Source organism: Teleopsis dalmanni, chromosome 1 (genome assembly GCF_002237135.1).
Source record: "Teleopsis dalmanni isolate 2A chromosome 1, ASM223713v2, whole genome shotgun sequence".
Classification (NCBI taxonomy): domain Eukaryota; kingdom Metazoa; phylum Arthropoda; class Insecta; order Diptera; family Diopsidae; genus Teleopsis; species Teleopsis dalmanni.
Window position 1 is genome coordinate 143,073,911 of NC_051846.1, and position 18,778 is coordinate 143,092,688.

The 18,778-nt window shown below is 29.2% G+C and overlaps 1 protein-coding gene across 2 annotated transcripts in view; it reads left to right on the plus strand.

The window, feature by feature from the left end:
* The window catches only part of LOC119669150 (proton channel OtopLc), a 28,122-nt gene extending 12,213 nt beyond the window's left edge, over positions 1 to 15,909 (plus strand). Inside the window, exons 2-6 of one of the 2 annotated variants that reach the window (XM_038078950.1) lie at positions 12,101 to 12,529; positions 12,611 to 12,742; positions 12,823 to 13,040; positions 14,304 to 15,260; positions 15,326 to 15,909. In XM_038078950.1, coding sequence (XP_037934878.1) covers positions 12,101 to 12,529; positions 12,611 to 12,742; positions 12,823 to 13,040; positions 14,304 to 15,260; positions 15,326 to 15,843 — 2,254 coding nt within the window. In that variant the 3' untranslated portion in view covers positions 15,844 to 15,909. The remainder of the gene's footprint in view (positions 1 to 12,100; positions 12,530 to 12,610; positions 12,743 to 12,822; positions 13,041 to 14,303; positions 15,261 to 15,325) is intronic. The other variant, XM_038078951.1, reaches the window with a different exon arrangement.
* Positions 15,910 to 18,778: the final 2,869 nt, after the last annotated feature.

The window sequence follows — 18,778 nt, forward strand, 5'->3', positions numbered from 1 at the left end:
ACTAAAATGTACATATAACAGAGTTTGATATAATCTTTGAAATATTTTTATAATTGGATTTTGATATCTTCATCTTTTTTTGTCTGCTAAAACACGCTTCCTGGAATTGTTTTTTGAGCCATTCAAACAGAAAAACGTCCCTAAGAGCCGAATCAGGTGAGTTCAAAGGATGTTCGGTGGTTATCCATACTGTTCTTGGTGAAATACTTACGAATAAGGACGGTAGGGTGCAAAGGTGCGTTATTATTTTTCCTTTAATATTTATTACATATATAAGTAATAAAAAAAACATACATCGTGTGTGCGTAGATTTTTTCTCCACATCGCAGCCTTAACAAATGGAAGCCCTTTTTTGCTCTGTCTCCTCGCGGTATTTTCTGAAACTATTAGATCAAGTTTATACCCATTAATTGCAATAATCAATATAGATTAGATTAGATTTTAAGAAGAGTTGGGAACTTGTCACCACGTCACTGCATTCTTTGAGGATTATTGTGACATACCCACTTTAGTTCCATAGACGAGTAGCAGTTAAGAACGTCAATATGTCCTCTGTTTAGTGCAGTTGCAGGCGGTTTAGTGCAGTTGCAGAATATATATGTCGAACATGAGGATTTGGATACGCTTTGAGTCTCTCGCGGAATTTAGGTGTATACTGGCGAATGACTTCTTCAACAGTTCGTAGATATAGATCTTTGTCTAGGTTTTTGTTTATGACATTCAACGAAGCGCACGTAGCTTGTCGGAGAATTTTATTTTGTACTCTTACTTGTGTCTCACTTGGATGTACTTCTTTTTGTACATTTTGTATTTGTATCTAGATACAAATGTGTACTTAACTGTTTTGAATAGGTATAATCGAACAGTAAACTCAGCCTACTGTTGAACTTATCGAATATAAAAAAAATCTTGTTGCCAACAACTATGCAATTGAGTTATCGAAGAGTTGTGATACCTTCTCTTATATATGTCACTAAGATTAAGAATATGTTATATATATAAATTATTAAAGAAAATTTATTACTTATGTTAATAAATAAATGTAATTATATTTATAATTAATTATCCATAAATTTACAATTTGGTAAATTTTAAAAACATATAAAAAAAAATACAATTCTTAATTTCGTTAGTTATACACTATTGCGTTGTATATTGCAGTAACTACGGCATTTCCTCTTATTTTCACACCCATTTCTTTCTCCTCTTTTAAGGTCGAAATATATCATTATATATTTTTTCAATTTTTTTTTGTAGATATTTTGTCTGTTTAAACTAAATATTAGCAGTACTATAGTAGTAACAAAATGTTAGTTCACTTTTCCATTTTGAATACAGAAATCTTTTACTGTGATAACTTAATTATAATATAATATTAAGTTAAAAAAAATATATGAAAAAACAAGCAAAATTTTTGAGGTGTTAGTAATGCTAAATTTAACTTAGATAATAACATATATGATATCAAGTATTTAACCTCAAAAATGTTTAGAAAATTCTATATATAGTATATATACAGTATATAAGTTAACACACGCGTCTCCTAAATCTGGCCCTGTGCTTAGTTTCATTAACGGAGCAATCATGCGATATTATTCGAACGCATGGTTGCTACCAAACGGGACATCCATTTGCTTGTCTGGAAAAGTTCCGTTTGGCTTCGGTAGCTCCCAACTTCGCAAAAGTGCGTTCGGTCTCTTGATCTATCGAACAAGAAACACGTGATATTAAACAAATTTAATTAATATTTAATTTACATAAGCCAATATTATTTATGATCCCGTGACAATTTTCGGACAGCTTCATAATTCTATTAAAGTAGTATTTCTGCGGTTCATCGACGAAAGAGTTAAGCAAATGGTTTTCAGCGGTTCTTTGGTCGGTCAATTTTTTACAAAGTATAGCGGTAATAATGCCATTCATAGATCTATATTTCTCTCTATTCGATTACAACTTAAAAACATATGTTATAATAAATAGATTGTACGATTATTAGTAGTGTATTTATCTATTTTTAACATTATTTATTTAAGTTAATTAATCATATATTGAAAATATTCTCATTACAAAGTTCGTTGTGGATATTTTTGTGTTTGAATGAAGTAGATGTAAAACAAAATATAAGTAATATTAAGTAAATTTTAATTAAATTAATTAATAAATTATGAAGTAAGTACCCTCGTTTTAAGTAAATGTCATCAGTTTTGAGTTAAGCTTAAATATATACATTATAATTAACAATAGAAAAATTTCAAAGTAATAGCAGAATAACTGAAAATAATAGAGAAAATGATAAAGTGCTACATGAAATCACTATAAAAAGAAATTTCATTTCATTTAATGCAAACCTATTGCAAAATTTCTTTAAGTGTTCTTTAGTAATGAAAAAAATAGTAATATTATTTCAATACAGGCGAGGAAAAAAAGTAGAAAGTGAATTGAAGTGTTGGATAACAGCCTCAAGGTTAGGATCTTAAGGGCCATGTTATGTACAGTGTCATAGGCTTGTTGAAATCAGAATTGCTGTTATTTTCAATGCAAATTATAATATAGACAATAACAGATATAAACGATATGTCGGCTCAAATTTGGTCATATGAGCCGAGGCTATCTGTGCTTTGTCACTTGGGCAAAGCAGTGTTATTCAGTAATAAGCTGGATATTGACTTAAGATTTTCAGCTATTCCTTTATTTTATGATATCTTTTCTATGCTATCAACATGCTTATCAAATAATTTGATAAATAATACATCTTAATTATTTATGATAAATATTTTTAACTGCTTAAATTTCCATTTCCAGGGTGGTCAGGGTTCACACTGGACTGTAGTGTCAAATAAGAAGAAGAAAAAATTTTCATTTCCATTCTATTCAAACAATAGATTAACATAATCAATAAATTAATTGGTTTATTAATAAAATATAATTGAATTGTGACGGTTTATTGATCATCACAAATATTAGCAAATTTTCACCAAATAAGATATGAATTATGGAAACTGAATTACTTAAATCTACACAAATCAACTTCTTCTTGACTTTATTGTGGTCTATAAAATTTTGAAGCACTGATTGGAATCTAATCAGAATTTCAAAAGCAATTAATGATTTATTTGTAAAACGTGATTTGTTTTGTGACGTCATATCTGATTAAATCGTGATTGAAATGTTTTGTATTCAGTTTTGTTTACTGATATAATTAATATTGGAGTGTTAATTCGTCAGCCAAAATAGAGTCAAGTGATACAAAACAGACAATAATATCATTTTTGCAATAAAAATATATTTTTGCAATACTTTTCTTTTTTCTTACAATCTATTTATCTTTTTATCTGATTTAAAATTTATATATGTGTACATTTATCGACTGGTTAATAAGGTTGGCATACATATTTAAAATAATAATGAATAAGTTCGGGTGTCTTACAGTTTTTATGATATTGATTGCATATTCTTTACAGGGTGTTTTTATTTGATACCTAATAAAATACAGAAAAACATAGTAGTTTCCTTCAGAAGTGCAGTAAATAAATATAGTGTATGGTAGGGGTTTATAATATCTCTTTGTAGGTCTTGTTTTAAAAATTATAAACCATTTATATAATAAAAAATATTACTATAATTATATTATTATAATTGAGAGGGGATATTGCACTGCGAGGGGATATCTATTGTGGCCCTTCCTGGGCTTAGAGTATTTCTCAAACTACTGTTGCGTTGATAAAGAAACTTCATTACAGAGATTTATTACTTCTTTTGTACGGATATACATTCCCAGAAATCTGTTCCATGTGTGCATTTGCGCGTATCATTCTAATAGCACATGTGTGGCTGATTCTGCATTCTCTTCACAGAATTTACAGTTTGTATACGCATATATGCCCAGTCTCGTTAGGTGATGTTTTAGTTTACAGTGTCCTATTAAGTTTTCTGTAATGATTCTAAGTTTTTCTTTTGATAAGTCCATACAATCCTAAAATCTCCTATTATCATAGATACCACTAAACGATTGGGGCTGCGCAAATCCAGCTAGATTATCTCAGTACTCCTTTTTGTTCTGGTTCTCCTTCATTTTTATAAGAGAGAGGAGGGTACAGTGTACTAGTCTATAGAAAGGCTCTGGCTACATGAGCGGCGTGCTGCTCCCTTCCTGGCTTGTTCATACAAAATATTACTAAATAAGAATTTTATTTCCTATGACAAGTTATCTATATCGTATAGAAAAAATTTTTTAGTGTTAAATTTTCCTCACTATAATCATTTAAAAAAAAAAAATATTAATAATTTTGAAACAAATGAAATTTTTTCAAAAATTTAAAATATAAACCTCCGTCATATTCAAGTCCATTGGTACTTTCTAAGAAAATAGGCATATATATTTGTACATTCTTAGATTTATTTTTTATCTATATATATTTTTATATTTATATTTTTATATATTTATCTATATATATTTTTATATTTACATTTATATATTTTTTAATTTGACTTTCAAAAAAAATAGACTTATTTTTGCAATTATATATTTTTTTCCACTTTTCATGGTTTACATGCTTTGTTTTGATTTCATTCCTTTGATTGATTCACATTCCTTCAAGTCGGGATTATTTTCAAGTCGTAATTAGAACCCTAATAGTGACGAAATATTTATATAAAATATAGCCTACGTGTTTTTATTGTTGTTTCCCATGTAAGCCTTTATTCCAGCTTTATTTTATACCTAGATTAGAGTTTTGCTTTGTTCAACATCATATCCTTTATCAATAGTAATCTACTTAAAGCCTTATGAGTCTCTAACATTTCTACACCATAGTTCAGTGTATTGTCCCTTGTTTGACAATTACCGAAGAAGAATCATAATAAATCAATTAAAGTATCCATAAACGCTATAATTTTTGTTTACAATTATACCTTCTGCTCAAAAAGTATTCGAATTTTGTTGTTTGTTAACTACTCCTTAAGTAATAGACCTTTTTCAAAAAATTTTTTTTGTTATATTTGTACATAAAATAAAATAAATTCGGAATAAAATTTAAATTTGTGTGTTTTATTTACAAAATCCGAGTACTTTTTGAGCAGAAGGTATATCTTGTCTTGCCTATCTGGTGGGATAGATTGTCTATGGAAGTAATATTCATAAAATGTTTATAAAACAATTCACATAATATTAATAATAATAAATTAATGTTATATGCATATGTATTATACTATTTTTAATATAATATTTAAATAAAGTGTTAAATCCCTTTTTTATCCAAATGATTTCCACAGTTTTTATTTTATTGACTTGACAGCGCATAATAGATATGATAGGTTATTTAGGATGTATATATATATATATGTTAAATGTTTACAATTATTTTAGCCTGTTATAAAATAGCTGTAAATAACGGCGACGAATGTCACACCTGCAAATATAATCATAATATTATATATACTATAGCTATTTTACATTAGCTCAAAGTCTATTTGATTAAGATAAACTATTCTATGTCTCTTAATGTAGAAAATATATATTTTTATAGCACTGATTAGTGTAAATTTTAAATTTTTATGTAAATATAAATAATTATATTAAGAAAATAACATAGTCCTATTGGAGTGTGACAGTAACTTTTATTATAATACGAAAGGTGTAAGGTGTTATCTGTATATTCTATAACATATGATAAATGTTATTTTAAATAACAAATTTCCCATTACATCATATTATTTTCGCACCAACCAATCAGTGAAGTTAATTAGCTTAAATTAAATGTTTGAAAATTTATAAAACAATTTTTTTTAAATGCGTTTTATCAAATAAAAAGTAAATGATATTTTGAAAACAAAAGTCCTAAGTGAATTACTTTTCCGCCGAAGATTACTCGTACCATTATTCACACGTAAGTGTTAATTGGTATTTACATTGGAATTAGCGCAAAATTATTGGGTGCTTGATATGTAAACGTTAAAGTAATTTATTAATTTGGCAGTAATTCTTGGCCAGACGACATGTGGATGGAACTGATAAAATATTTAAGCGATTTAACAATTACCACGAATAGAAAGTATTTAACATTTCTTTTAATAAATTTTAAAATAAATTAAATTGTAAGCAATAAAATTAGCCACAATAAGTTATAAACAATTTGTTGTAAATACTTATTGCATTTAAAATAAATTATAATATATACTAAATACTGGTATCAGTGGTAATCGTGAGTCATCTCAGTTTCTCGATAAATTTGGAAAAACTTGTGATAAGCTGGTTTTACAATACTATTCAGTAGTTACCATCTATTTAGTCTGTAGAGCAAAAACAGCTACAACTTTACCTTCGGTAAAGTATATTGACATCATTATGTTTGTTATTGACTTTTATTGTCTGGTATTAAAGATTAGATTACTACTTCTTGGTGCCACCGGATATAGCTTTATATCTGAGACGCGGTTATGAAACCAGCTTTCATTACATACGCAAAATGCATATGCCGCTTTAGTCAAGATTCAAGAAACCCATCGACTAATTTGTATCTTCTTTTTTAAATATGATTGCTTAATATTTCCACTACAGCCAGAGCATTGAAGATTAGTTCATCCGCAATCATTTTTTAAGTTCATCTTGAATCTTCATTAATTTTGAATTTTACCAGAGTGACGCTTACATCATTAGTTGTAGACTTTAGGAGACATCTTAAAATGTCTGAGAATCGTCCTAATACAACAAATCAGTTGGCATATTTTGGTTAGTAAAAAATTTACCGCGTGGCTAACGAATTGAACTTCTGTTAGTTTCTCTGTAAATGCACACAAAATTTATTATGTTTCTGCACCTACTCTGTGTATTTCGATTCACCTAAAATAAAATCTTAATTATTATCTTAATTATCTTAATTTCTTTTTTTTAATTTTGCACCTTGCTTTTTTAAACGTCTTTTTGAAGTGTTGCATGTATTTACCAAGTATATTAACCAATATACTTTATAAACCAATCATTATTGATATAGGCTGTGGCAAGGTGACCGTTGGGTCTATTGTGCCCCCTTCTGGGCTTAGAGTATGTCTCCAAGCCCTGTTGTTGCGATAAAGAGTAGTATAGAACCTACAATTAGTATTATTGACTTGCACTTTTTCACATCACTTAGACTTTGAATTTGATGATTTATTCGATAAAACTAATGTATGACGAAGGTCTGCCTGAAAAACTTTAAGCTTTAATATATTCAAAATTTTTTAAAAATTATTCGTCCAAGTATCGTAAGCATTTTTCGATTTTTTAAACATAACAACAGAATAATTTAATGCGTAAAATATTTTTGTTCTTAAAATAATATTAATTTTCTAAACAAATATTTGATAATTTTTGTAGAAAATCTCTTTTTTATAATTTTTTTGATGATATTTTTTGATGATATATTTATGTTTTTTCAACGAAAGTTTTTTATGGGTGACCTTCATATACGTGGTTAATAGATTCACTCTCGTATATGTATATTTTTCATTTCCTGGATGAAGGGTTTACTTTCAGAAGTTGGTTAAAATAAAGACTACTTGATATATGAGTCATTCTTTTACAAATGGGACGGATTTGACATAATTGGCTTTATCACATCCTATTTGGTAGAAATTTTTATGAGGTCCACAAATAAATAAAAAATTTTAAAAAGAGAGTAGTGAACTACTGTTTCGAGTATTGCCAAATACCCATCATCAGTGGTCTTGGATATAATTCTTGTATTTAATTATAATTATTTTTTTGAGACTGCAAGTACCAGGATTCGAACTCGGGTCCTGCTATATGTGAAGCTCAGAATCAGCGCACCTTAACCAACTGATCCAAAGCCGTACTTGAGTTTTTTTTTTGTTCGCATATTTTTCTGGAGTTTTGTTACTTTTGCTATGAAAACTTTTATTAACAATTTTACTTGCTTTGTTTATGTTAGAACGAAATCATTAACCAGTTGTAAAAGAATTTAATTAATTAATTAATTATATTTATATTTTTAATTATTAAATTTCAATACTATTCTTTTCGTAGAGGCATCTAGGAACGTAATGCTGAGAAAGTCATGCTAATGTTACTCCATTCGTCGCACGGGCGAGATCAATATTATATAAATAATATTTTATGTATAAAAATTTTTATAAATAATATATAATTATAAGTATAATTATAAGTTATAATTATAAGTTTTATAAACTTAAATGTCGGCATTTACCAACATTCATTTAATGGGGGGTGTACGTGACAAGCACAAACAAGAAGTTGAAATAGTCACTCTTAGATTTATTAAGAGAAATATAGTTGTTATATAAGAATAAATCGAAGGTGTGACTTGTATTTTTCATTTGCCAAAAATAAAATAAAAAAAAAACATTACAATGTTATATATGATATATATACACTCAATCTGCATTGCTACAGTAATGGGAGTTATATTTTAATTCTATTGCAATGTCTACTACGTCCCACTTTTAATATAAATTGAAATAAACATTAAAGTAATTCAAATAATGCAAATAAATAAAAAATAAACAAAAATATTTGTAAAGTATGAACATTTTTTAAATGTATAAATGTATATATCATATTTATGTGTTTGTAAAAAAATATAATCATTGATTGATGGATGATACACTTTTAAATGTTGAACAAATATTTACAATTATAAAAAAGTAAAATTACTTTATAAATACTGATAAAAGCAAAAAACGCCAGTGTAAAAACAAAACAAAACAAAAAAATGAGACTTTAATTTTAAATTATATAAGTAATTTTCATTTATTTTTTTTTTTATCACACAAGTACTTAAATCAGCGATTCCCTTGCAAGTGGTGGTCTTCAACCGAACTTGAACTTTCCGTTTGTGTTGGTCTGTATCGTGTTTTTGCTATCTTCGCTTTTGGAAACTAATCCACATCGAATACAAAGAAATCAATCATATCATCATTGACAATGTCAGCTATATCAATTATGTATCTTCTTTCACTTTCAAAGACATTGACCACTTAGAATTTGAACACATAATAGTTTCGTCCAAAATTTGTTCAGTTTTGCGGAAAACTTTAAACTTAGCGGTTACGAAACGGTTACGAAACGGTTCAATTTAGTTGTGAAGAAAGTTTTTAAAGTACATAAAGAATCGAAAGTTATATAAATATATATATTTTTATGCAACAAAATTTTTTCCAAATGCATAATAATACCTAACTATTTTATAGACATTTTGTTCAATTTCGATATTTACTTAAATTATTCTTGAAAATAAATTGAGGGTATCAAAGCCGGCGCATTGGTAATCTATTAAATCAGGATATAAATCATAATTGTCATAGTTATCTCTTATAACTACACTCAGCAATACATTATTCAAAAAAACATGTCCATATTTTTAAGAGTTACTGAAAAACTTTAAGTAACCTAATATTTATATTCATCTATATTCTTTCCGTCAATGGATGTTAAGTTTTATTTTTTTCCTTTTCATAATTTTTTTTTATAAATTAGAATTCTTCATATGATAGGAGTGTGTCAACAGGATTATATTTTAAAGAATGTTTATGACACAAGAAAGTTTACAGTACTGGTATTTTCACTTATTAAGTTTAATAGTCAGAGAGATATATCCAAGTAAAATATTTTTCTTATGAGTTATGAGTACAAATAGGAAGAACACTTGCTAAGAATATGTTAGAAACAAGTTCTTTTCATCTGTCTGGGTTTCCAGTGAAAATAGTTGTGACCTATGTTTTCTCGTATTGAACGTTCGTTCTTTCTTTCCTTTTGTAGAGGAACGAATAGATGATTTCTATCTATTTCTATTCTGTGTCAGTTGTCTGAGCTCGTTAAATGAATTGTCAGTTTTAGTGTTTATTGTTTTTCGCAATGCTGTATTAAGCCTGTCTTTTCGCCGGGTTCCATGGGTTTGTTGCGTATGACCCAATAAATAAAATATGCAATTATAGTTTAATGGTCATTAAGAAAATAAAAGTTTAAAATTTTTTTTGAGACGTACTCAAAAGTTGAAAACCATTAATTTATTCTTGCTGAAAGAAAGTTTCGTTAAATTTTAATGAGAAATGAAAAGCTGGAAAATTTAATATTTAAACAATGTTTTCATTATTTCTGCTTACAATGTATCCTCTTTATTTCATAAAGGAATATATGGTAATAAATGGAGTATTAACGAGCTATAGTCTTTTGATTACGATAACTGTTGTAATATTATAATAAATCTAAAATGAAACAGGGTTGCAATATAATAAGTTAAATGCAGTTGTTAGAATTGGAGTTGTTAAATGAAATAAGTAGTTACAACGGCAGCCAGTCTATGAATATTTAAAAAAATCTTTAAAATTTTTTAAATTAATTTTCTTCATCTCAAAAATAACATTGTTAAGAAATGCAATTCCTTTTTATATTTCAATATGATTTATTAATATTATTGAAATAAAACACTATTCAAAAGAAGTAAAAATATTTAATATATACAATACATTTTCATTAATTTATACTTTAATAATTATGTACATTATGCACAGCACCATTTAACACGTTACTTCGATGAAATCATCTACAGGAATTTAGCATGTTAAATGCTAATAATAATAATTCTAAAGACTTATTATGTTTTCGAGGCTTTACAGTCAGTTTAAAATTATTTGATTTGACAGATCTGGAGAAGTATAATTTTATTTGTTAGTTCCCAACTTTCTAATATTATTATAGACAGATTTATAATCTGGAACTAATAAATAGTCATTTAAAAACTTTTTAAACAACATTAAATAATATCAATTTTTAGCGATTTCTTAGAAAAGTTGCTTCAAATTGAATAACAAAAAACTTATCTATCAATTCGCTAATTGTATCTCAGATTAGTAGTGAATTGTTAGTTATTATGATATTGTACAATCGGTTATCAAAAGTTGATTTTCGGCAGTTCCAATTACTTTTCAAAAGCTTCGTTATTGTCTGGATAGTTTGTCTGCAATTTTATTTTATTTAACATATTTGAGCTATCATTATCATGTTTAATTTTATCAAATTATAATGCGATTTAATTAAAATCACGTGTAAAGAATTTGATGGACTTCATATATTAATCAAATATGAAGTTTTTTATATCTTCTAATGATCTACACATGCGAAATTTAGGAGTCCAATGTATTTCGATATATGTATACATCAATAATTTGTTAAAAAATTTTGCGAATGAAGATTAGTAGTAGTACGTGCAAAAGGATATTTTGCAATAGATATATAATAAAGTATAGAAATATAAAAATACTTATTGTTTAGTAATATTTTTTCTTTCCAACTATGTTAAATATTTTATCAATATTATTACTTCTCACTCGTGATTTTGATATGCATATACGGGGTGTAATCGACTTATTCAGCTTAAGAAAGTGAAAGGCTTTATTAATTGGAGAATGAAAAAAAATGTATGGGATGGATGGGGTAGGTCATTTTTAACATTAACCGAGAAGAAGGTTATTAAAATTGTTTTACTTCAAAACATTCATTGCAAATCCCTCAATTAGCTTATATTCCAGTAGTTTAAGTGAAATGTCAAATTGAAGACAAAATTTTCTTTCTATAACACATCCTTTTCCTGTGATCGTTATATGATGGGAATTACGTACTGTTTTTCTACAAGAGATAAGAGTCATTATATGAACTTTTTTTGACACTTGGCACCTTATATGTTAGTTTAAATGTAAAATAAAATTACAAAAAAATTTAAGTTTGATTAAATTACCGAAATATTTGTAGGACTAGTTTCGTTCAAATAGATGAATATCCTTCTAATAACATATACCTATGTGTACCCTAACATTTGCAAAATTTTACATTTATATTATTAGTTTATTATCATAATGATTGTCAGTAATAATAAACTCATTTTCTCATTTTATCATTCCCTTAACTCTTTCTCGTATGATGATTTTAATATTGATTTATAACACACAACTAACAAAAAGCTTGTCATCTTAATTACCTCTCCCTGCATGCTACCATTACCTAATTTGTTGCATCAAAACACTTCTTCTCTCTAACTCACTTTTTCCTTATACAAACTAAGTTTAAATAGTTTTTTCTCATTGCTATTAGCAAACAAATTTCCATTGATAATAGCGAGAGCATAGCATTGCCTCCGAGAAAATCCGCTTCATTAGCTAAACTCTACCAAAAGCCGATTTCACCGCTAACGACAACGATTGTTCACTACACACCAAATCCCTGTGATAACTGCACAAACCAAAATTTGGTTATTATGTCACATCCTATATCGCCGTTGGTCAAATCATCAGAAGGTAGTAATTTTGAATTAGTCGAAACATCAAACGCACGTCAAGCTCTCATACCCAATCCAACACCAATGCATCGCGATAGTTCCGGCTTTTCGTTAGTAGTGCCAACCTTACAAGTTTCACGAAGACCATCTGTCTTGCTGCAAGAAATCTTAACTCGACCATCATTATTATATGGTGGAGCTAAAAAAGATCGTAGTCACTCAACAAAGTCTCCATACAATGCAGGGTACAGGTTTTAAAATCCATTTATTTGTTTTTTAATTTCTAAGAGATACTAACAAATATATTCCCAAATATCACATTACAGTTCCCTCAATGGCACCGCAACTGGTAGTACGGCAACAATCAATTTTCAAAATGGTGGCACTGGAGGAAATGACACGGGTCCTAAAGGTTATATGGCAAAACAATCACTTATCAAAAATAGAAGACAGGGCAAGTAAGTATATGCAGTGATCTATAATTCTCACGTAATTCTCTTAAAATAAAAAAAATAATTTTTCTTTCTTTCTGCTTTAGTGATGCACTTTCTGCAGCGCTATCTGCCACTTATTGCAAATTACTAGTACTGCTTGGTTTCTGCTTCCCCATAACCGAAGTGATCTCAGATCAAATACCAAATTACGTCTATCAAGGCTTTTATGTTTATCTCTATGCTGGTAGCATCATTTTCGTCATATTTCTTTATATATCCGCTTTTCGAAATCGCACATTATTTAAGGCACTGAAGAACTTTCGTAAGTAAATTTTTATGTAGATCAGTAAATATGTTATATGATTTAGTATTATAATTGAATATTAAAACCAATTAAGCTATGATATAAATATACTGAACTCTAAAGCTTTCACATTAAATTTATATGCAATATTTTTATTATATATATCATGTATTATATGGTAAACAATTAATTTAAATTTAAATATCTTATTCAAGGAAGGACCTTGTTTTTGTTATAGGTCTATTTATTTATAAACATTAATAAAGACATATTTTAAATGAATATAGTACTTATAGTTTATGCTTTCTATCTCATAAAAAATATAACCTAGAATGAATGAGTGACAGTTGAGAATGTTAAACTGTGTTGATATTTTTGTTTAGGAAGAAGAACGTTTCCATATTGTAGAAATTTACTTAGTTTATAAAGGATTTCGTTCATTTTACGGTCAACATAATCGACCTAGAGAACAAGCAATTACCGAGGTTATTGATCGTTTTTCTCAAGATAATTCTCAAGTCGTTAACAAATCACCGTTACATCCATTCAAATTGATTGTTTGGTGCGATTTACACGTTGACGCCATCATCGGCAGGATATGCCGTTACGCTGAATGGTGAGCGGTATCGAGCCATGCTGACTGAATTTTTTTTGCCATAAATTAATCAGTTAAACATCAATGACATTTGGTTCCAATATGACGGCGCAACTTGCAATACAGCGCACTTAACAATCGATTCATTGAGAACTTCTGTTAATTGTCGCACGAACCCCCTGGTTCGTGCGATTTAACGCCTCTCGATTACCGATTACTTTTTATGGGGTTATGTTAAGTCATTGGTTTATGACCCCAAACTAGTAACTCCTAAAGCATTGGATGCAAATATTGAAGCCACCATTGCCGTCATAAGACTACAATTATGGACCATTTAACTTGTAGCCGCGATGGATATATTATATGTCAGAAATCATATCCAAAATATAAATGACATAAAATTAACTATCAGATTACAATAAAAAACGCTTCATCCGAAAAATTTTTCTGTCTTGTACTATCATTTTAAGTTCTCTTGCAGTTAAAAAAAACACTCGATACTGAGGTCAGATTAATATAGTGGTTTGCCCTTGTTTGTAAAGTATTTAAATTATTTATCATCTTACAAAGAATTTTCAATGTTATGCTTTCTCAAGAGTATTGCATAAGTATAAGCTTTTCTAGATCAAAATTGTTTTTTCTTTAGAAATTCTACTATAAATACTTATTTAAAATCTTAATTTCAGATGAAAGAAGTAGCAATGTTCATCTAAAACATAAAGTAACACATTTCGGAAGTTTCTACCTAAGAGTTGGCGCTATTGCATTCGCTATTGGCACAATGGTCTATTCAGGCTTGGAGTTTGGACAATTTTTTGAGTTAAATGGCCAACCAGGCTGTCGAAATATATTTGTAGCAATCACTCCAATCTGCCGTATGGTGTTGTGTATTGCACAAGTGCAGTTTATCTTCCTTAATACAACATATCTTGATATGGCACGTCACAAGGTGACTTCGCGTTTCGGTTTGATGCATATGGTAGCAACGAATCTGTGCGAATGGCTTTATGTTTTAGTTGAAGAAACAAAGCATGAAATTTTCCACATCGGATTGCATGACGTGGATCCGGCACATGATCCTGCCTTGACGAGTGGCTTCAATGGTGGTGTTAATTGGACTGCAATTAATGCCTCTCTACATGTACCACAGCATCATGTTAAGGTTGGACCAGTTGTACCAGTATCCGCACATTTTATATCGAATACAACGAAGTCAATAATAGCTAATCAAACCATTTTGTCACCTGGTCACTCGGCCAGCTGTACACGAACAAACATTATGGGCGCATTAGTGCAAGAGGTTTCACCGTTCCTCTTTCCTTGCACCATTGAGTATTCACTTATCTGTGCCGTTATCTTGTATGAAATGTGGAAAACAGTCAAATCTATACCAGATATTGATAAGACACGCAAGCACTCTATTAAGCCTGCTGTACAGAAACCTGCACATCAATTCTCTGTAGATTGCTCACAATCACATCGTGGTCTCTTTTTTGGAATACTTGTGATTGTAATGACAATTATTTCAATGATAATGTATTTCGTTTTATACACGCAGCCGGGATACGAACTAATTGCCACACAGGAAGTTACTCTGTGGGAAACAGTTATGTATTTGTTGTGTGGAATAGCCGTAGTTTCAGGTAATTATAACTTGCTGACTTATTTATAAAAATTTTGCCACTTAAAGTCTTCTTTTTTCTTAAAGGTTTGATTGTGATGCGTGATTTAAAGTATGTGAATGTTTCTGGCGAAGATCATCATTCCATGGAATTGGATAATCTGCTATTAATAGTAGCACAGACAGGTGTATATCTTTATGGAATGTTCAGCATTATGGGCAGTTACTTCTCAAAGTGGGACTCAGTGCCGGATCGTATTGAAGGTATAATTGCGGAAACATTTGGCTTGGCACAAACATCGCTGCAAACAATGTTTATCCTTCACGCTAGTCACCGGCGTTGTAAGGGCGCCAAGCAGCAACGCAAGAAGCCCGGCCGTGAAATCATCACATTCTTACTAGTGGCAAACATAGCAATATGGTTCATAAATACGCTGATAAAGGGTCGTGCTGCTTTCCGCGAAACCAATTTGATATTTTTTGGCGTCTGGGGTTGGACCATCATTACGCATATTGCAATGCCATTAGCTATTTTCTACCGATTTCATTCGACAATTTGCTTATTTGAAGTATGGAAAATTTCATACAAAGCCAAAGCACATTGATTTCGTTAATATTATACATTATATTTTATTAAGTAATGTTAAGTACTAAATTATTGCATAGTTACGAAACAGTAGTTATTGTTATTAAAAGTATTATATTTTTAATTATAATCTAATTAATATGTTTGTTTTACTTGTAAGTTGTCTTAAGAAGTATTAGGAACAGCTTAGTATTCAGTATGTTTTTATAAAAAGAATGGTTTATTTAAAAATTAAAATTTCCAAAATTTTTAAGGATGAGAAGATGCTTATTTAAGTGAATTTTAATAAAAGAAATATAGAATAAAATTGATTAAGATAATTAAAATATAAGTGTGCCAGTTGCACATTCGCTAAGACGGAAATGTGTCAGTAGACCAAAGCTAAGAGAATAGGTCTCTTCTTTGTTGATATCATCTAAAGATAATAAAAACTTATATATACCTAGTATTTTGATAATAAATTATTGGAAACATTGAAGTATTTTGTGCTTTTAAAGATAACTACGGAAAAGGAAATTATAAAATATATAGTTTTATTTTTTGATCAACGGGTTATTCAAATAAAGCTCTTCAAAATAATACATATGAGAATATGACTTTTTAATATATTTATTCATAAACCAATGGATGTATTCATATATAAATGAAATGCGTGACGTGATCTTCTAACTTTAATTATTATTCCAGTATATGTCACGTAGGATGTAAATCCTATTTTTTAAATTATTTTTAAAGAAATCATAAGGAACTGGATTTTTTAACCTCGAAACACCGAAATGACACAAAGAGCCGATTTTAATTTATATAAGAACATAACTAAATTTTTTATGTTAGGCAAAAAGTATTCGTCATTTTTTGTCAATCTATAAAATTGCCACCCATATATCTGAAAACATAAATCCAATTATGTGAAATGGTGACATTTGTTGTGAAGTCATTTGTGTAAGTTGTTGCTAAGCGATGCTTTATTGTAAAACATTCGACAGAAACACACCGAAAAATATCTGCAGTTTACGGTGAAGTGCTGTGACTGAACGCTGGACCCAGCGGTGCTTTGCTCAATTCCGATCCGGAAATTTTGATGTTAAAAATATAACTCGCTCTGGTCGATCAGTCACTAACGATGAAATTTAGCAACTGGTTGATTGAGACAGAGATACGCAAGCTATCAGGAAATAGTAGAGGCATTTGACATCCACAATATGACAGTTTGAAATCATTGCAAAAGAGCAGATATGTTCGATGTTTGGGTACCACATATATAAATGCAAAAAAATTTATTTAACCGAATTACCATCAGTAAAAGGTGAAACAAAAAGGAAAAAGGAATCTTTATAGATGATTAAAAATGGATTAAATACGATAATATCTAACATATAGTCAAAACCTGATGATCGAAACGTCTTCGAATCCTGAATGGACGGTAAATAAGGTTATGTTAAATGTATGTTGGGATTAGAAATGAACTGTGTATTACGTGTTAATTCAGACTTCTACTGTTCACAATTCGCTTGATTAGACCAATTGTCAAAATAACGCAATAAGAATTAGTCAATTGAAAATGAGTTGTGTGGAACTAAGATAATACTAAACTACACACATCTTTGATCAGTCGACATAAATAGATGCAACTTGGCTGGGAAGTTTTGATGCAAGAACCGTATAGCCCGAACCTAGATGTGTGAATCCACTGTATAGTCTAAACTTAGCACTTTCTGACTACTATTTGTTTCGGTCTCTGCACAATTCACTTTTAGAGTTGCTAAAAATCACTTGACCAAGTTTCTACACGGATGGTTTTATGAAACTTCCCGAAAAATAGTGAATACCCATTATTATTTATAATGGCCAATATAAACTTTATTAAAAATAATTTGGAGTAAAGGAAAAAAGTACCAAAAATGGCAGATACATGTTATATTACTAAGTATCAAAATATGTTTAAAAAAAAAAATTTAAAGTGCTTTATAATTGAATGTAATTTTATAATACCTGACGAACATATATATTCTTAGCAATGGTACTTGAAAATGTTCAAAATTGTAATAGCACAACTACAATTATTTCGAGAAACATTCCCTGGAAGTGGTTTGCATCTTTTGAGTATTTATGTTTCAACAATGCATTTCAAGAGAGTCATTGTAGGTGGCAATAAGTGCTTAAGTAATATTAAAATCCGCTTATATAGAATATATGTGTGTAGGAGTTTACATGTGTTTCCATGCTTCCTTCACAAACTCCGAGTTCCTTTGAATTTTTGCTACTTTCGTTGCAGAAACATTTTCATTTAATATTAAACAAATAAATCGCTAAAGCACACATATGCGTATTTATTTTATTTGCCAAAAAGATACAACTTCTTGCGCAATTCTCGCTAGTAGACATCTATTTACCTTTGTATGTTAGACATTATCCTTCGCATTCCATGCTTCGTCTTTTAGTGTTGAAATGGTTAAGGCACTTCTACTTTTTATGCATTTTTGCATACTAAGAATTATTGGCTAAGTACGGAAGTTCGTACTATTATGCAAATCCTAATACGCAGACTGGGTATCAGATGCTAATACTAGGTTCTGTTTTTATTTTACTTATGTGGGTGAATGTAATGCATAATGTAAATTGCGTTATTCTAAGAATTCTACTAAAGGATAAATTCATTGCGGATACTTTGCACGTAAATACAGAAGATCTCATGTTTCACTGAAGTTGGTAAGAATAAATTGGAGCCTTTATTAAAATTGAACTAACGTTAATTACATATTTTAATGCACATTTCAATATTAATTTAATATCTTTATAGATTTATTTAAACTTTAGTATTTCGAGCAATTTTTTGGATATTTGTCGCTAGATCTCATTGGAATATCTGAGATCCATCTGGTGTCTGAAGGAAATATCAGTACCAAACACATGTGTCAGCGATAGGATCGGAGGCTTTATGACCGAATAATTTT